General features: G+C 40.6%; 1 protein-coding gene across 1 annotated transcript in view; it reads left to right on the top strand.

Annotated features, from left to right (window-relative positions):
* Positions 1-232: 232 nt before the first annotated feature.
* SPPL3 (signal peptide peptidase like 3) overlaps positions 233-21,056 on the top strand; it is a 129,777-nt gene continuing 108,953 nt past the window's right edge. Inside the window, exon 1 of the mRNA XM_068563533.1 lies at positions 233-787. Coding sequence (XP_068419634.1) covers positions 765-787 — 23 coding nt within the window. The 5' untranslated portion in view covers positions 233-764. The remainder of the gene's footprint in view (positions 788-21,056) is intronic.

Here is a 21,056-nt window from a genome sequence, read left to right as displayed (position 1 = left end):
CAGCCCCTCGGAAAGGGTAAGGGGAGGGGGTCCGAGGCGACCGCTCCGCGTGGGGAGGGTGCGGCACCAAGCGGCGGGAGGCGGCCGAACAGCCAGAAGCCGAGAGAGCAACTGTCGCCTCGAACTAAGGAACCGACGTCTCCGCGCATGGGCCCGGCGCGAGGGGCGGGGCGCGCGCATCACGTGAGCGTGTTTTGGACACGTGACCCGCGCAGGGCCAAGGCTCGCCCCCGCCCCCTCCTCACCTCCCCTTCGCGGGTGTGAGCGGAGCGGCCTCGGCTCACCGCTTAGCGCCCCCCTCAGCCGCCGCCGCCGCAGCCGCCGCCTCCGCCTCCGCCCGCTGGCCATGTCCTCCGGCCGCCGCCGCCGCCGCACGAGCGCGGGGCTCCCGCGGCCCAGCGCGCAGTGAGCGCGGTACCCTCTTGCCGTTCGCCCGCCCCGGGCCCCCTTGTTCTCAGCGCCGCCGCCGCCGCCATGTTGGGTTCAGAGCCGCAGCGGAGCCGCCGCCGCCGCCGCCGGTGAGGGAGGCCGAGAGCGGAGCCCGCCCCGCCCCGGGGCCCAGGGAGCGGGGCCGCCTCGGAGCCCGGCGTCTCCCCGCCAGCCGCCTTCCCGGCCCGCCCGCTCGCCCGCGGTGTAAGCGAGCGAGCGAGCGCCGGGCCGCGGCCGCGCCTTCCGTTCCCGGCCCGAGCGAGCCCACCGTCCGTTCGTTCCCCCGCCGCCGGGCCCGGCCACATCCTGCAGCGGAGCCCTTGAGAGTCAGCGCCATGGCGGAGCAGACCTACTCGTGGTGAGTGCGGGGCTCCGGGAGACCGGGGCGCGGCGAGGGTGGGGGTCGGAGCGCCGGCGAAGCCAGCCCGGGGGGAAGAGGAGGAGGAACAGGTGCCTGTTGGGGGGGCCGCGGGATAGGGGTGCACGCCCCCCTCACCCCCACCGGAGGGGACAGCAGGCTCTTGGGGAAGGCGTTGAGCGGCCGGGGACCCAGCGTCCGAGGAGGGGGTTGCAGGAGGAGGAGGCCTCCGCGGCGGATGTCATCTGGTTATGGGCGGAGCAGGTGATGGAGAAGGGGAGCTTGACTCCGGGGTGGGAAGCCCACGGAAGGGAAGTGGATTCCCGCGGGCACCCCGGAACTGGCCTGAGGGGGTGGCTGATGGGCAGGAGCAATGGAAAAGGTGGAGAGGGGCGGGCTGGAGCAAAGGTGGGCCACGGAGCTGAGAGGCATCTTCTGAGAACAGGTGATAAGAGGCCGAACTTGGAAGTTGTGAGAGAGGAGGAGCCACCTCTACTGGGGCTGCTGCTTAGCCTTGGGATGGGGAATGAATGGAGAGTTGGTAAGGTGGGCAGAGGCCCAGGTGTGAGCGGAGGAAAGCTGCGGAAGGAGAGAGTCTTGGGAACCCTGGAGGGACACCCTGGTGAAGAGGTTGGAGGGGGAGACTGGATAACCAGATTCTGGACAGGAAGTCATTGGTGACAGTGGGGCCTGGGCAGGATCTTTGTAAGGGTTATATGAAGTGGCCCGGTGCCCTGGGTCACATATGGGGATGGAGGATCTACAAGTTATGTCCATTTTAATGGGACTTTTTAAAGTTATAAAATAGCTTGTTAAGGACTGAGAAGCGTACTATGTAGTTTATGGAGTGAGAACATACCTATCTTGAGAAGGGAGTGCTGCGGTTTGGGGAAAGGGGGATGAGACACCTCCCTTTAGCAGGCAGAGGTGGAATATTTGCAGGAGGGAGTTGAAGGAATGGCGATAGTATCCTTGAGGAGTGGAGTGGGGAGGAAGCAAGAAATGGGATGATGGTAGGTGCAGGGATGGAAAATCTGGTTGCAGTCTAGAGCGATTGTTCGAAGATGGTTTACTCTGTGAAGCCAATGTGGTTTGGGATAGAACTAGAGGCTTTCCCTTCTTAGAAAGGAGCATAGTAGAGTGGGAAGAGCATGGCGTTTAGAGTTGGTTTGGATGTCGGGTTCACCACTTAACTCGCTTTACAACTAGACAAGATAGTAAGTTTTCCATTCTTTTCTCCTTACCTATAAAATAGGGGGATTACCTTTTTCATAAGCTGTAAGGATTAAATGAATAACTTTACAAAGCACAGGGTAAACTGTAAGGTGTCATATTTTACTATATTATAATTATCTTAGGGAAACAGCAAAGAAGTGGATAATATCTGAAAATGAGGAATGGCTTTGGATAGATGGCTTTAACTGAGTGGATGATTTGTGGTGGTTGGGGTTATGTGAAGTCAGGAACTCATTGTGTCTTCACATAGGGGAAGAGGATTGGTGATTGAAGACGATAATTCAAAAGGGAACTTCAGTGATGTATATACAATCTCAAAAAGAAGATAACTGAGAGATTGAGAGAAAGCAATGCAAAAGCAAGAATTAAAATCTTAGTGAACAGTTGTGACAACATATATATTTTTAAAAGACGTTTAAACTACTTTGTTGTGAGCAGCAGTGAGCTGCCTCTCTGTAGCAGGTGATTCGGAACACAGGATTAGAATGTTTCTAAAGAACTAGAGCTTTCTTATGGACAGAATAAGAAAGGAAGTGAAGGTGCCCCTGCGTGCCTTGTGCTAACTAACTCATCTTGAGCGTCTTAACACTCTGGCCCAGCTGAGAGTCCTGATGACGATCCTTCTGTTTGTAGTGTGCTGTAGAGAGGCGGTGGATGGTTCAAAGAGTAATAAGCACAGTGGCCAAGAATTGGGGATAATGAGAGTGTTTTTACTAGGTAGGTTGGCCACACACTGTGTGATGTTGGATGGCTCTGCTACTTAGAGGAGGGTTGTTTGGTGAAGTTTGACAGTTTGTAAGATTTATCCTCCTGAAATACTTCCTTCAATCTCAGGTCCCTTAGTTTGCTTTACAGGTAAGGAAAGAAGCTCCTTGACATCAGAATGCTTAGCTCCTCACCTTTAGCATGTTTTGAGATGGAGAAAGTTTTTACAGCATCTTGGGAGAGGGTGGTGTATGGAGGGAAAGGATTGGGAAGCCAGGCAGCTTTCTTCCTGACTAGTTCTTCCCAGGTCAACCAGGCAATAATATAAAGAACTATCCATGTGGCATTTAATATATACACTCACTTGATTCTCACAAGTCCCTGAGGTAGGTGATCTTTCCCTATTTTATAGAGGAGGAAACTTAGGCTCAGGAGCTCAAATGATTTGTCCAAGATACTTCAACTGTGGTGCTTTTTGTTGTTGTTGTTGTTTGGCATGAATTCTCCATGATTTTATTCATTCTCATTGAAATATAAGTATGGAAAAGGTATGCCCAAAGTACATGTAAACCGTTTTGGATTGTCTGTCATTTTGCAGTATCTTTGTCACTGTTCCCTTGGTTTGATCAACAATCAAGAGTTGATTTTCTTGAAAATAGGTTTGCACTTTATTTGTATGTGGCCTTTAGGAAAATCAACCTTGTGGAGACTACTGTGGTGGTATGGATTTGTCTGAGGTGGAGTCAGTGAAGAAGGTAGGAACATATGAAAATAGGTTCCTTTAGGGTTTTTGTGGAGTAAGACATGTAAATTATAAAACAGGATTGGCTATGAGTTGATTATTGTTGAATCTCAGTGGTGAGTCCATTTATTCTGTATACTTTTACATGTTAAACATTTTCATAATAAATAGATAAAAAAAAAAAAAGCCGCTACACAGAAGTTCATGCTGTTCTCTGGTTTCTTGTGCCTGCTTTTTTCCTAGCGAATTCTATCAAAGTTCTGTTACCCAGCTGTGAAGCATTTTCTGACTGCCCCAACTGAAAGTAAGCTCTTTGTTTTTTTTTTTAAGTTTATTTATTTTTGGCTGCGTTGGGCCTTCGCTGCTGTGCGTGGGCTTTCTCTAGTTGTGGCAAGCCGGGCCTACTCTTTGTTGTGGTGCTTGGGCTTCTCATTGCGGTGGTTTCTCTTGTTGCAGAGCATGGGCTCTAGGTGCGCGGGCTTCAGTAGTTGTGGCACGTGGGCTCAGTAGTTGTGGCTCGCAGGCTCTAGGGCGCAGGCTCAGTAGTTGTGGTGCACGGGCTTAGTTGCTCCGCAGCACGTGGGATCTTCCCGGACCAGGGATTGAACCCGTGTCCCCTGCATTGGCAGGCGGATTCTTAACAGCTGCACCACCAGGGAAGTCCCAGCTCTTTGTTTTTGACACTTGTTTTGTCTGCCTCACTTCTTCCTTTTCAAGTGTGAATACCTAGTCTCCTCACTGGACGGTAAGCTTTTTGAGGGTAAGGATGCAGTTACACTAACCTTTGTCCTCCTCTAGTGCCTAGCACATTGTCTTGCCCATAGATCCTGTTTAGTAAATACTGAACGATTGAATATGATAGGTTTTCAGAGTGGTTCGTCCTTTGTTGAAAGAATATTAAGTGTAAGAGGAAGCTACAGATAGATGAGTGTTTGTAATACATATACTTATAAAAGAGAGCTTTTGGTAACTTAGTTTCCTGGTGTCTCAGTGTTGTAAGAGTGAAGGGTACCATCCCTTAATAGTTTTAAATAAAAGCGATTGACAGAAGAAATTAAAATAATTGGTAGTAACACCACAATCTTTATCACGGGTCACGATTAACCACAAGATTCTGCTTGTATCCTTTTTATTCGTAAAAACTGAGGAAATAAAAGCATGCATGTGAAAACACATTGAAGGTGCAAACTAGACTTTTATTAATTTGAGAGAAACACCTTGCTCAATGTATATTTATGAGCAGTTGTTTTAGCATAAGTTCTGTGAGAAACAGTACCTTCTCTCTTGTTGGAGTCAATGCAGTACTTGTATATACCTACACTTGAATCTTGGTAAAAATTACTTATATTAGGGTTAATGTTGGTGTGTAGGGGGAAAAGGAAGTCAGTCCATGTGAACCTCATTCACATGAATTTCGTTACCAAAGTAGTATCATCATAATTTATTGTGTGTTTTCTGTGTGCTGGGGCTTTACAATCATTGCTCAGTAAGGAAACTGAGGCTCAGAGAGTGTAAGTGACTTGCCCAAGGATATAAATAGAAAAACGGTTCTAAGTCAAGACCGTTGGACACCAAGATTCCAACACTGAATCTGTCTGCTTCCTTGTCCACATTCACTACTCTAAGCCAGCCCTCTTTTGCTTCAGTTCCTTGTTAGCCTCCTCACTGGTTCCCTCCATTCTCTGCACAGTGGCCATCCATTCTCCTGAGTAGTCTTCTGACAGCCTAACTCAGGTCATGTCAGTCCTGTGTTTAAAACTCTTTAATGGCTTTTGGCCACATTTAGAATAAAATCCAGATTCATTAGTGGGGCTCTTCATGGTCTCATTTTGTGTGTGTTTTTGAGGGATGACAGATAGTAAACAAACTATAGGTTACACAGAGGTAAAAGTTTTTCTCTTTCGGTGCTCTGTCCAGTGCTTGGCATATAATAGGTGGTTTGGCAAATATTTACTGAACAGTGAATGAACATGCCTCCCCCTGGGCTGCCTGTCTGAAGATCTGTTCTAAGGACTGCATTATATTGAGGTGATATGTTGTGTGACAATGGACATTGTCAATGTCAGGTATTTGCAAATAATGCTAAACTGGATAATGAAAAGCAAAGCAGATCTCTAGAACAAATGGAAGTTATATCTGGTTTTGGATTTCTGTTATGTATCACTGTATCTGTTATGATCATATCTGATTGTCTTGTGATCATCGCATCTGGTGAAAGTTTTTCGGAGAGAAACTATTTACTTGAAAATGTATGTCTAGCATTATAGACTTTAGATTTGCTTATTATTTTTAAAACATGTTTTGCCTGTAAAGTGCTATGATAGTAATGTTTTGGGGACTTCCTGGTGGCGTGGTTAAGAATCCGCTTTCCAATGCAGGGGACACGGGTTCGATCCCTGGTCGGGGAACTAGATCCCACATGCATGCCACAACTAAGAGTTTGCATGCTGCAACTAAGGAGTCCTTCTGCCACAACTAAGACCTGGAGCAACCAAAATAAGTAAATTTAAAAAAAAAAGATAATAATGTTTTGGCGATACATGATTCAGCCTAAAATTAGCCAAAGATAAGACCATGAATTTGTATTGAAATAACCTTCTTCAATGTTTCTTATGTGTCCTCGGTGTTGGGGAGCTGGGGACTTGGTAACCATATAAGCCTGTAATTTATGAAGTAGTACTACAAATTAAAACGCCTAATGTTCACGCATTTCTCAAAATAGATTTCTGTGATCATTTATTTTAGAGATGATAAATGCCACTGAACTGAGGTGTTATGTAGTTCTGTATAATTGTATTTTACTTCAACATTAATAACTTATTTAGTTTTCATCATTCTTACCTGTTTAATCAGACCATCTCGTGAAAAATCAAGGATACCCTAAGAAGAAAACGTCTAATGAAGTGCTGTTTTAGTTGGCTGTATTTAGTACCTGAAACTTTATGTGATTGCTGTCCTTGACAGTAGAGCCATAAGTATAATTTTATTTTCAAAATTCTATAATATATTTTCTGGAGTTTAATGGTTCCTTCTTAGGAGTTAAAGGAAAGTAGTGGTTTTATTTGTTGTATGTATAAATCAAGAAACGTTTGCAACTTTGAGTTTCTATAGCATATTTTCTAATCCTCACTTAAAGCGTTAGAGGCAGAGTGCTCCTTTTCTGGAATTTTAACCTCTTAGATGTCTAGAGGGGCTCCATGTGACCAAATTCAGTTTTACAGGGAAAATCTACAGTTAGTTCCCATGATGCTCACAATGAATTACCTCTCAGATTTTGTTAGTAGGTCTCATTAGGGCCACAGCTTAAAATAAATCAGACCCACTCATTTGCTGTGATAAGACTAGATTGAGCTCCTATGAAAAAGTTAGGTTTGAAAATACTTTTAAGGCATTAGACCGATGAATATTAGCCAAATAGAGACCTAAGAGAAAATCCCATTTCTTGATTGGTCCGGTTCACTCTAACTTGGTAAGAAAACTTGATAATCTCTGTTTTGGAGTTCCAGGTTTGATAATGAAGAACCACTAAAGGATTTTAAAAAATGCACTAAAGTAGAGGTGTGTTTTAATTGCCTTTTACATGTTTATAAATTGTACTGAATATAAGTGATCACTCAAAGTATTCTGTTCTGTCAGTACCACTCATTAAATTTTATTTGAAATCCTAAGATAGGATCTAATTCTGTTCTGATTTATTTTTTTTCTTTTCCTTTTTTTTAAAAATTAATTTATTTTTGGCTGTGTTGGGTCTTCGTTGCTGTGCGCGGGCTTTCTCTAGTTGCGGCGAGCAGGGGCTGCTCTTCGTAGCAGTGCATGGGCTTCTCCTTTCAGTGGCTTCTCTTGTTGCGGAGCACGGGCTCTAGGTGCGTGGGCTTCAGTAGTTGCAGCACGTGAGCTCAGTAGTTGTGGCTCGCGGGTTCTAGAGCACAGGCTCAGTAGTTGTGGCACACGGGCTTAGTTGCTCTGAGGCATGTGGGATCTTCATAGACCAGGGATCGAACCCGTGTCCCCTGCATTGGCAGGTGGATTCTTAACCACTGTACCACGAGCGAAGTCCCATGTTCTGGTTTCTTTAAATTGAGAAGTCTTTAGTTTGAAGGTGATTTTCATCTCTGATTAACTGTGACCTAGTCTTGTCTTAGTCCCAGTGTTGAATTTTGTACAATGGTTATGCCTATCATACTCCACAGGGTTGCTGCAAGGATTCAGTGAGGTAATATATGTGAAAATGCTTTGAAAATTGCTACATGCAATATAGAAGCAAGTTATTTGTTCTCTACATTTTTAGACCCGGATCAGCTCCAGACAGAGTTCCTCACTGCAGATAAGATTTTTCTTTTTTCTTCTTTTTTTAATATTTTTTTAAATTGAAGTATAGTTGATTTACAACATTGTTAGTTTCCGCTGTACAACATAGTGATTCAGTATTTTTTATAGATTATACTCCATTTAAAGTTGTTGCAAAATATTGGCTCTATTCCCTGTGCTGTGCAGTATATCCTTGTAGCTTATTTATTTTATGCATAGTAGCTTGTACTTCTTAATCCCCTATCCCTATCTTGCCCCTCCCCCACAAAAAAGATTTTTCTTGTTTCACAGTTTAAACAGCATTTAAACTTTGAGATATCTATTCTAGTAAGAATTCTATGGAGATGTTTGAATAATGCCATATAAAAAGAAATAGAAATATTAGTTTGCAAGTTGTCATTGATTGTTGTTGTTGCCTTTGAAATGTGTTATAAGGTCATCTCCATTTAGTCACAAGTTTCATAGTCCAGTGCTGCTTACCACAAAACAAGAAAAATTGTGACTTGAATAAAGGCTAAATTTTTTCGTAATAATTGTATTTTGATCTTTTGAAGGCAGTTTCCCTCATAATCGTGGATAATCCTAGTCTTTGTCTCTTTTTTTTGTTTTTGTTTTGTTTTTAAATGCACAGGAAAATTTTCTACCTTAAAATGCCTGAGGAGGGGCTGTTAGTGGTGGGTTATCTGTTTTTCTTACTGCACACCAAGTCTGCCAGGCACACTCACTTCCCTTTATCTGAGGGCTTCAGGCTTGGGCTTCACTCTTGACCTAAATAAAACATGTGTAGCAAAGTTTTGTTAATTGTTTCTTCAACCTGGTTATACACACATTTTGACCTAAGTACAGTGCTTGACCTTATGTTATTTCCTTGTCTTAATTTTTGCCCAGAATTGTCTAGCTTGACCTTCCAAACTTGACTAAATCTTCACACCTTGCCTGACAGTCTTAACTTTTAAACCTTTGACTGTACACTCTGATTTTATAAATGCCCAGAAATTTACATTCATTTCTCAGAAGTGCTTGCAAAAATACTGTTAGAAGTAAAAGCTAGTTTTAGAGAGTGAATGCTCTTACTTACGCTACTGATTAGTACAAGCACTGATACCTTGAAAATATTAAGGTCTAATACCTTAAAAAACATTTTCAAACGTAACTTCATAGGGTTCAATCTAGTTTTATTACAGGAATACATCCTGGGACCACAGGTAGGTTAGCTAGAGTTAGTTTAAGATTTGAGATGAGGTCAGTTAACCAAGAGGGAGAGTGTAGAGAGGACAGAATGGAGGACTAGAGTTGAGGCCTGGGAAACTCACAGTTGAGAAATGGGAGGAAGAGGAGGAGTCAAGGGAAGCTCCATCAGAGGTAGGATAATTAGGAAGGTGCAATGGTGATGAAAGAAAAGGCAAAGAGAATTTTTAGGGACAGTGGTGTAAAAAGCTTCAGGATTCAAAGAGAATGAAGGAAAAACAGGCTATTGACTTTGCAAAGGATGTCGTTGCTGAAAGTGCTCTAATAAAGATCAGAGTAGTGAGGGTGAAACCCAAATTAGGGATGGATAGTGAAGAAGTAAAGGTGTCCTTTGGGTACTGGCCATTTGTTTGAGAGATGGGATGTGAAAGACATAAGGAAAGAGGATGGTTGATATAGACAGCAGAGTCATAAGGATCTTTTGTTTTTATTTATTTTATATAAGGGAGAGAACTGTGTATTTGAAGCCAAGGAGGAGAAATTGATCTTGGAAAGAAATTGGTTTTTTACTGTAGTTTAAGTTTTAGAGATTTCTACTTTTTTTTTTTTTTAAAGTCATGGATTTCAGTTAGAGTTGTGAAGAGGACTTAATGGGGAATGAATGCTATGTAGTGTACATTCAGTCTTTGTTTCTTTTGATCTTTACATTGTCACTAGTTTGGATTGTATTACATTTGGATTCCTAGGGCTTTTAAAATTGCCTACAGTATAAAATCCAATCTTCGGTCTGCTTTTCAAAATAATCTGGCCTTGTAACCCTACTTTTCTTTAAAAACTTGTTATTTCAGCCAAACTGGGTTACTCACTGTTCCCCTTTTCTTTAAGCTGGCTGATACACCTGGTTAGCCTTTCTCCCAAGTCTCTGAAATATGTTGAGTCCTACCTGTCTTTTCAAGGTCCAGCTGAATTGCTGTCCTCTTGTTACAGAGCCTTCTGATTGGCCCAGGAGAAATATTCTTCTGATGGCTGTAGTTCTTTATCTGATCCTGTCAGATGGCAGTGCTTTTACGATTTTCTGACCTTGTATTGAATGTATTTATGTGGCTCTTTTCCCATGTTGGCAGTGAACTCTGTAAAGGTAGGATCAAAGGCATTAATTTCATGGTTTAATGACCTATATGCATAATAGAGGCTCAGATTTTTTTTTTAAATTTATTTATTTATTTATGTATTTATTTTTGGCTCCATTGGGTCTTCGTTGCTGAGTGCAGGCTTTCTGTAGTTGCGGCGAGCAGGGGCTACTCTTCGTTGCGGTGCGGGGGCTTTTCATTGCAGTGGTTTCTCTTGTTGCGGGGCACGGGCTCTAGGCGCATGGGCTTCAGTAGTTGTGGTGCATGGGCTTAGTTGCTCCACGGCATGTGGGATCTTCCCGGACCAGGGCTCGAACCCATGTCTCCTGCGTTGGCAGGCGGATTCTTAACCACTGTGCCGCCAGGGAAGTCCCTTTTTTTTTTTCTCTTTTGAAGAATGAATACTTTAGAGGTGAAGTTTGTCAGGTGCAGGATTTTAGGATAGAATGTGTCCTTAAAAATAAAATGGCAGGGCACATAGAAGAGAGAAAATAATAACTTGCATAACGTCTCATTCCTCTTTGAAGAAAATACAAAAGTAAAATTGTTACTGTTAAATTGGGTCATGTGTTGTGGCGAGATTCCCCTAACTTCTTAATATCCATACAGCGCCGAGAGAATGAAAGTGGCTCAGCCTGGGAACTGAACTCCTAAGGGAGACATTTACAAAGGACCACAGGCCCTTTAGAGTAGTCATCTCCATTTATCTCCAGTCTTCTTCAACTGCCCACAGACTGACTGCTAACTATTTATAATTTATCTCCCAAACAAGTATTGGTTAAATATGTGACATATATGACACATATGTAAGTGGAGAAGCTCTGCTATTTTGTTTCTGCAATTAGCAAAACAGTTTAAGGGAAATTTTTTTCAAATGAAAATATTTTGCAGGAAACTTCCTTTGAGGTGTGAGGAGAGCTATAAGCTATATGGAAACTAGCTTCTGAAGAATTTAACATTTTCTCTTTTGTTTCTATTTCAGAAATTCATATTTTTTTGTATTTAAGCTTCTGTTTAAAAAGTTAACATTTTTAAAAGTAGAAACTTACATATCATTTTTTTCCTGTTTCTAAAAGACTGTTTTCTCTTTTGACTCATTTTTTTGTCTCTTGTTTAATAATTAATATTCAGAAAGGGAAATTAAAATTTTTTAATTTTAATTTTTAAAATTTTTATTGGAGTATAGTTGATTGAAAATGTTGTGTTTCTGCTGTACAGCAAAGTGAATCAGTCATAGATATACATATATCCACTCTTTTTTAGGTTCTTTTCCCATATAAGTCATTACAGAGTTTTGAGAAGAGTTCCCTGTGCTATGCAATAGGTCCTTATTAGTTATCTATTTTATGTATATATTATAGTGTATATGTCAATCCCAATCTCCCAGTTTATCCCTCCCCCACTTCGCCTCTGGTAACCATAAGTTTTCTACATTTGGACTCTATTTCTGTTTTGTAAATAAGTTCTTTTGTACCATTTTTTTAGATTCCATGTATAAGCAATATCATATGATATTTGTCAGAAAGGGCAATTTAAAAATATATGGCTTGGTGTGTGCATATTTTAAATTTCATAGATATAGTAGTGATTCAATCTTAGGTCCGAATTAAATAACCTAGTCGGGACTTCCCTGGTGGCGCAGTGGTTAAGAATCTGCCTGCCAATGCAGGGGACACGCGTTCAAGCCCTGGTCTGGGAAGATTCCACATGCTGTGGAGCAGCTAAGCCCGTGCGCCACAACTACTGAGCCTGCGCTGTAGAGCCTGTGAGCCACAACTACTGAGCCTGAGTGCTGCAACTCCTGAAGCCCGCGTTCTTAGAGCCCGTGCTCCGCAACAAGAGAAGCCACCACAATGAGAAGCCCGTGCACCGCAACTAGGAGTAGCCCCCACTCGCTGCAACTAGAGAAAGCCCACGTGCAGCAACGAAGACCCAACGCAGCCAAAAAAATAAATAAATAAATAAAATAACCTAGTCATCTGGAATAGGCATAAACCAGAAGTTTGGGGGATTAGGAGTTTGTTTTTGAACCTTTGCATGCTGCACAATGGTGAAAATAACCTGCAGGCCTAAGGATGATGTATTAGGCTGGTATTCATGGATAGCAGAAATTCTAAAAGCCAAACTAAAGATAATCAACCAACTTAGAAAAAAGGGAGTAACAGGTAACCTCTTCATTCTCTCTCATCTTTGCTCCTGGATGACCCTTCATTGTGTTCTCTTAGTACACTACACTTGCCTCTTTCAGTTGTTTGTTTCCTTGTTTCTCTCTCTGTAAAGTTTTGAGGACATGGGTTATAGTTTGTTCATGTCTTTATCCTCAGTGGTTTGGTACCTAGTTTATTTAAATTAGTATTATTCTGTCTTTAATTTTTTAAAATAATAAAATTAGTAAGATGGAAGAGTATGTAATATCTTAAATTGCTCTCAACCTTTAAGAGCTTAAAGGGACAAGCATTAAATATCTTTTGAGATATATAGATCACTCTCTTAAGCTGAGTAAATGAAACTATTTTTATGCAGGGTGCTAAGCTGGACCTACCTTGATAATCACTTTCATTCTTGGGACCTCTTCAAAATACAGTGGGAGAATTGGGTACTGTATTGGTTAACTATTGCCACCATAATACTGCCTAACAAATTGCCCCATAACTCAGTGCTTAAAATAGCAATTGATCTGCACGTTGGCTGGAACAACTTTGCTTCTTGCTTCAGATCTGTAAGTCAGCTGGGTGACTGCTTCATGTGTGTTCATATTGGAGCCCAGGCTGAATGGGCAGCAGCTACCCAAGGGAAGTTCTTCTCATGACAGTGGTAGAAGCACAAGAGGGCAAGTGGAAACATGCAAGACTTCTTGAAGCTCAGGCTCAGAACTGGCACACTGCCATTTCTGCTTCATTCTTTCGGCCAAAACAAGTCATGTGGTGGAACCCAAAGACAAGGAGCCACAAAACTAAACCTTGCCCTTTTTGTGGGAGGAGCTGCAGAATCACAGGGCTAAGGAGCAGATTTGGGGAGGGGTGAGGAATTTGGGCCAGTAATGCAGACAACCATAGTTGAAATTCTCTCTTCCTTTTCATATGGCTAGCTTTCATTTGTTCATTCTGTTCTATCTAAAATGAAGGATTTCATATAGGTCCCTTTCTATAACAGTATTGTTTTCATTCTAATGTTTTATGTTTTTAAAATGGCTTTTTTGAGATATAATTCACATACTATACAACTCACTAATTTAAAATATACAATCCAGTGGTTTTTAGTACATTCACAGAGTTGTGCAACCATCACTACAGTCAATTTTAGAGCATTTTTTTCATCCCAAAAGAAACCCTGTACCTGTTAGCAACTACTTCGTTTCCCCCTTTTCCCCAGCCCTGGCAGCTGCTAATGTGCTTTTGGTTTCTGTGGACTTGTCTATTTCATATAAATGGAGTAATAAAATATGTGATCTTTTGACTTATTTCACTTCGCATAATGTTTTCAGGGTCCATCATATTGTAGCATGTGTTAGTGCTTCATTCCTTTTTATTGCCAAATATTCAATTGTATATATTACCACATTCTACTTATACACATTTGTTGATGGTTGTTTGGGTTTTCACTTTTTGGCTATTATGTATAATAATGTTGCTATGAACATTTATGTAAAAGTTTTTGTGCAGATATGTTTACATTTCTCTTGGGTAGATACCTAGGAGTGGAATTGCCGGCTCTTAGGGTTTCTGTGTTTAACATTTGGAAGAACTGCCAAACTGTTTTCCAGAACGTCTGCACCATTTTGTATTCCCACAGCAATGTCTGAGGGTTCTCATCTCTCCAAATGCTCACCAATTCTTGTCATTGTCCTTCTTTTTAATTATAGACATGCTAGTGGGTGTGAGTGGTTTTTGTGTAATATTTATATCTTAGGGTTTATAAAAGAGGAAAAAAGCAGTGGTTTTAGAAGGTTAGATCTGTTTGTTCTTAACAGTGTAGTACCAAAGTTGAACCTCAGTTTTAGTTACCTAAAAATCTAGCATTGAGGGAAAAAACATAATCTTTTGGCTCACAGATTTTTCTTCAGACTACTCCTTGTATTTTTTACATGCTAGAATCATTTAGGAAGAAATTAGCCTCAGATGATTGTTACTTCCCTTTGGGTAAGTGAATGACCAGATTGCTCTGGCAACCTGCTGCATCGTCAGTAGTCCTGGGACCGGTTTAATGACTGAAGTTGTTGTGGTTTTGTGTGTGTGGGGGGGTGGGGCTCCATATCTCTTTTTGCCAGGAAGGTACTCACTAGAGGAATTAGTTGTAAAATATGACCTTCTCTGGGGAACCACTGTCCAGTAGAAATATAATGTGAGGAACGTATATAATTTAAAGTTTCCTAGTAGCCACATTAAAAGCAACAAGTGAAATTAGTTTTAATAATGTCATTCATTTAACTCAGTATATCAAAAATATTTATCATATCATTTATTGTATGTAATCAATACAAAAATTATTAACGAAATATTTTATGTTATATTTTTAGCACAAAGTCTTCTCAGTTCAGACTAGCCACATTTCAAGAGCTCAGTAGCTACATGTGGCTAGCAGCTACCATATTTTACAATACAGTCCTGGAGGTCTAAGAGTTTATGATCTAGATTTCTGCTCACATGTATGATGATTGTGTATCTTTAGGAAAAACAGATGAGTGCTTAATTAGCCTGTATTTCTGGTTCTTTAATTTTATGTTGTTACTGACCCCTCCCCAACCCCCCCCCCCTTTTTTTTTTTTTTAACGTGGAAGACAGTCTTTAGAAGGGTACAGAGAGGCAAGCTCCTTACAGGTCAAATTTTTTATTGTGAGTAGAGATTAGTTAGCAAGAGGAAGAAAAACATTGGTCTCCCTCATCATTAAGGATGTATGAGGTTCCATTGTTCTTAGCAAATGAAAGAAATCTGTTGGATCTGCTGTTGTTTGGTCCTAATTCTAATTGTTCTGTATGTTCAGGGTCTGCTTTGGCCTGTTCTTTATTATCAGTTATGCACTGCTTGTACTGTTTGACCACATAACTCACTTGGTTAGACAGAAAAAGTTGTAGATTTGATCTCTATAATTAATGAATGACTTTATGCCTGCTGGGACTCCAGCATAGTAACTAAAGCAGAATAAACAGGATCCTCTCTCTTCCATGAGTTTGCGGTGTTGTTAGAGACTGTTTGGCATTTGCTGGGTCAAATGCCAGCAAATGTAATTAAGACAATTTTGAGAGAAGGGAAATTTCAGGGTGGGCCATTATATAGACTGTGTGTCCCAATCATTTGATTACTGGAAGGACTGAATTTGGTCAAAAGTGTCTTAATATTTGAGTGCCTTTACTCATAGTATATATTTTCTTTTTTCTTTTTTTTTGGCTGCACCTTGCAGCATGTGGGATCTTAGTTCCCTGACCAGGGATCGAACCTGCGCCCCCTGTGGTGGAACTGCAGAGTCTTAACCACTGGACCACCAGGGAAGTCCCCCATGGAGTACATTTTCTAATTTGCCTCAGTCCCTACCACCTTCTGCTCCTGTACACTGAGTCTCTACATCACTAGTTTATATTATTTACCTAGCCCCTGAAGGCAATCAGGTTGTGGCCCCCTGGTGTCTGTGATGAGTTCGTTGCCTCAAGGATGGGCTAGGGATAAGGCGATAGCGATCAGTGCCCCAGTGACACTGGATATGGGCACTTGCATATTGAAGACACAAATTTGACCATTGCATTAAGTATCACTGACAGTCGGATACCTTAATGTTCTAACAAATGTTCCATCAGCCATTGTTCTGGTTTTCTAAGTGTTAACATGCAGTTATTCTAAGTGGAATTCACATGCCTTTGGATTGGGGTCTATGAATGGTATCCTGACCAAGAAAACAAAGATCACTACTTAATTTACATGGAATAGCCTAATGCAGTCATCTTTGAGCTCTTGGCACTTTTGATAGTGTGGACCCAGGGCCCGTTTGTGAGTTCATGGATTTGAATTTGAAGGCCATGTGAAATCCTTGTGTATTGTAGGTCCTCAGTGCACAATTGTGGGATTAAAGAATACTGTGAGTGGTACTATTTTTTTTGGTCAACAGTTTATTTGGTGGCTTTGTTGTGTTTTTGATATACATTATGATTTTGATAATTTCCAAATAAAGTTTGTCTCTTGTTCATTAACTTAATTTTTTGAAATGGGCTTGAAAGCTTTAGCCAAAGAGAGAAATAATAATGTTTTTTAGTTGTTGAGTTTTAAATGCTTTGGTTTGTTGGTAGGATGAAATATTAATTTAAGGGCTATTTTACTTGTTCTCAGCTGAATGCACAGTCTGCAAGTGGCTATGCTTCAAGTTTGTTGGGCCAGTGTGGACAGAATTGGAAGTCTTACTTCTTCTCTGGTCTTGTATACTAAATAATTCCACTCCTCTGGTAGTAAAACCTAATTTAGATCTCTTCTGGTAGTAAAAACACAAGACCTTAACTGATGTGAAGTTAGTTATATGACCTATTTATCCCACTTAGTGTAACTCTTCACTTTGCTGCAGGAATGTTTTTGTTTTTGCTTTTTTTTGCCATGCCGCGCGGCTTGCAGGATCTTAGTTCCCCCACCAGGGATTGAACCGGCCCTGGCAGTGAAAGCACCGAGTCCTGACTGCTGGATCGCCAGGGAATTCCCAGGAATGTTTGTGTTTGATTGTGGAGTACTGCCTGAAACCCTTCTGGGGATGTTGGGCAATGCTAATGTATGTACTGTGTTGCCTTCCTTAAAGTGAAAAAATCAGGATCCTGAAACATCTTTAGTTGCAGGAATATCAGATAAGGAATTATGGAACTGTAATACGTATTTTATTGGTACAGTTTTGGAAAACGTAGATAAACAGAAAATGGTAAGAACACTACTCAGAGTCCCACCAACCCACAGAAATCCTTCATTAAATTTGTTGCTTGTCTTTCAGTTCTGTAAAAAAAATGCATATGCTTGTGACCCCCCCCCTTTTTTTTAAATTTACACGAAAGTTCGCTGACGATCAGAAATCCCGAATAAGGAGTAATTTAAAAATTATAGCTACCTAGAATTTAAATTGCCTAGAAAACTCATGGTAACATTTCATATTACCCTTTGGGGTAGATCATTTTTTACACAAAAATAGGAACAGCTTCATACTGTGTTTTCATTTTTATGTGATGTTTAATATCTGCAGAAGAATGTGTTCTGTGTATGTAAGTTATGAAGCATAATCAACACTCATGAACATCACCAAATAACTAAATAACTACGGGATTACGAATACTCTTGAAGTTCTCTATGTACTTCTTGATCCCTCCTCCTGCCTCTGTCCCCTACCCCTGCAGGGTAACCTCTGTTGTGATTTTGTGTTTACCATATCTTTGCTTTTTAAAAAATGAGTTTTACGTTTACTGTGTTTTTATGTTTTACTGTACAACATAATGTTTAGTTTTGCTCTGTTTTTATAAACTTGAGTATTATAAAGATACATATTATCTTTTATAATTTGCTTTTTTCAATAAATATTGTTCCCAAGACTTGTCTGAGTTACAGTATTCATTTCCGCTGCTGTATATTGTTCCATCCTGTGCATATCCCATACTTTATTCATCTGTTCTTCTGTTGATGGATATTTAGGCCTCTAGTTTGGGGCTATTGCAAAGAGTTCTGCTGTGAGCATTCTTGTATGTATTCCTGGTGTTTGTGTTTATGAGTTTTCCTAGGGTTTATACCTAGGGCTAGAATTTATCAATCTCTTTTATGGCGAGTGCTTTTGTGTCATAAGAAATCCTTTTCTGGCCTGAGGTCTTAAAGGTATTCTCCGGGCTTCCCTGGTGGCGCAGTGGTTAAGAATCCACCTGCCAGTGCAGGAGACATGGGTTCTAGCCCTGATCCGGGAAGATCCCACATGCTGCAGAGCAACTAAGCCCATGCGCTGCAACTACTGAGCCTGCGCTCTAGAGCCCGTGCTCTGCAACAAAAGAAGCCATCGCAATGAGAAGCCCACGCACTGCAACAAAGAGTAGCCCCCGCTCGCCACAACTAGAGAAAGCCGGCGCACAGCTACGAAGACCCAATGCAGCCAAAAATAAATAAATAAAGTAAATTAAAAAAAAAAAAAGATATTCTCCTATATTTTTCTGTAAGTAGGAATGGGTTAGGGTTAATACTTTGCCTTTCACAAACTTAGAATTTAGTCTAAATTGAGATGGCTTTAGATAAGACTAAATTAAGACGTCTAGAATAAAGTTTAATTTATCTGTGGGTGAGTTAGGAATCCGGTTGTCCCAGCACCATTTACTGAATTCCCTAATGATCTTTAATGTCACTTCTTAGACTCTTTCTGGGCAGGTGTGTGTGTGTGTATGTAAGTGTAAGGTTAAATGGTAAATAATATTTTGTTATCTGCTTAATATATCATGAACATCTTTTCATACCATTAATATTTTATAGATCGGTTTTTAGTGCATACAGAGTAGACCACTATATTCAACACCTCTTTATTGTGTTCATTCTTGATCCTACAGCCTCGCTCTACAAGAAAATTTGTAACATGTGTTTTCTCTCCATTCTTCTAGAAATATATGCATATAGGCACATGTATGTGTATAACCCTGTTGTTTTTTTATTATTGTAAAATATACAAAACATACAGTTTTTCATTTTAACCATTTTTTAAAATAAATTTATTTTATTTATTTTATTTTTGGCTGCATTGGGTCTTTGTTGCTGTGCACGGGCTTTCTCTAGTTGCAGCGAGTGGGGGCTGTCTTCGTTGCGGTGCGTGGGCTTCTCATTGCGGTGACTTCTCCTGTTGCGGAGCACGGGCTCTAGGTGTGTGGGCTTCAGTAGTTGTGGCTCGTGGGCTCTAGAGTGCAGGCTCAGTAGTTGTGGCGCACGGGCTTAGTTGCTCCGCGGCGTGTGGGATCTTCCCAGACCAGGGCTTGAACCCGTGTCTCCTGCATTGGCAGGTGGATTCTTAACCACTGAGCCACCAAGGAAGCCCAGTTTTAGCCATTTTTAAGTGTAATTTCATTGACATTAAATACATTCACATTGTTGTGCAACCATCACCACCATCCATCTTCAGAACTTTTTCATGTTCCAAAACTGGAACTCCATATCCGTTAAACACTATTTCCTCCATTCTTCTCTCCCCGTTCCCTGGCAACCACCATTCTACTTTCTGTCTCAATGAATTTGACTACTCTAGGTAAGTCACATAAATGGAGTCATATAATATTTGTCCTTTTGTAACTGACTTATTTCACTTAGCATAATGTCTTCAGGATTCATCCATGTTGTAGCGTGTGTCAGAATTTCCTTCCTTTTTAAGGCGGAATAACATTCGGTTGTATGGATATACCACATTTTGTTTATCCATTTATCCATCGATGGCCATGGATTGCTTACATTTTCTGGCTATAGTGAGTAATGCTGCTATGAACGTGGCTGTACAAATATCTCTTAAAGACTTTGCTTTCAGATTTTTTGGATGCATACTCAAGTGGGATTGCTAGGTCGTATGGTAATTCTCTGTTTAATTTTTTGAGAAGTTATCATACCATTTTTTATAGTAGCTGTACCATTTTACAGTCCCACCAGCAATGCACAAGGGTTCCAGTTTCTCCATATCTTCTCTAACACTTGTTATTTTCTGGTTTTTTGTTTGTTTGGTTGGATTTTTAAAAATAATAGCTGTCCAGATGGGTGTGAAGTGGTATCTACTGTGGTTTTGATTTACATTTTCCTGATGACTGTTGATGTTGAGCATCTTTTTATGTGCTTATGTGGCTATTTGTATATATTTGGAGAAGTGTTTATTCAAGTTCTTTGCCCATTTTTTATTCAGGTTGTTTAGTTTTGTTGTTGAGTTGTGGGAGTTCTTTACATATTCTGGATATCAGTCCCTTCTCAGTTGTATGATATGCAAATATTTTTTCCCATTCCATAGGTTGCCTTTTAATTCTGTTAATAGTATCCATTGGTGCACAAAAGTTTTGAATTTTGATGAGGTCTCAATTTATTTTTCCTTTTGTTTCTTGTGCTTTTGGTATCATATCTAAGAAGTCTTGCTAAATCCAAAACCATGAAGCTTTTTCGTATGTTTTCTTCTAAGAGTTTTATTGTTTTGGGTTTTTACACTTACAACTTTGATCTGTTTTGAGTCCATTTTTGTAGATGGTAGTAAGCGTTCAACTTCATTCTTTTGTGTAATGCCTTTTTAACAGAATGATAGCATACTATACACTATGATGCTGTATCTTGTTTTTTTCACTTAATAGTGTATTTCAGCCCCACTAACTTGTTTCCTTTTGTACTGTACTCTAGTATTCAGTTGAAAGGTGTGAGTCAATACATAGAAGAGCTTTTGAGTATGACTTTAGTAGTTAAATTAAAAGAAAATCAAATAGGAATGTTAAGCCCAGGAATGACCACTGAAAGGAAAAGACAAAAGTAAGGAGAGAGGGAGTGTATGGGAATAAGTATCATCAACTTTTGTTCTCAGGAGGACAAATCGCAGTATTGTTGAAAATTTATCAGGTACATTTGTTAACACTCTCTGTGTGTATAACCTACCCTTAAGTCAAGTCCTCTGAAGTTTAAGTATTGTTTCCCCCATTTTACAGTTGAAAAAACTGATTACTCAAGATTATATAGTTACTGGGTGGCAGAGCTAGAATTTGAACACAAGTATTTTTAACTCCAAATCCAGGGCTCTTTGCCATTAGTGGTTCTCTGAGAATAAAGGGAACCTTTAATCAAGTAAGCTTGAGAAAGGCTGCATGTTAAATCCCTCTTTTGGAAATTCATAGTTTGAATTAGCATATTATGAGCTCTGGTAAGTTGGACAGTAAAAAAGAAACCTGTTTAATTTTATTTTAAATGTTAAAAGACACTTGCTCAAGGGAGGAGTTTGCTTGGCATCTTAACAGTACCTGGAACAGTTCTC

The sequence above is a fragment of the Eschrichtius robustus genome, chromosome 14, assembly GCF_028021215.1.
Source record: "Eschrichtius robustus isolate mEscRob2 chromosome 14, mEscRob2.pri, whole genome shotgun sequence".
Classification (NCBI taxonomy): Eukaryota; Metazoa; Chordata; class Mammalia; order Artiodactyla; family Eschrichtiidae; genus Eschrichtius; species Eschrichtius robustus.
This window is presented reverse-complemented; position numbering and strand designations above follow the sequence as displayed.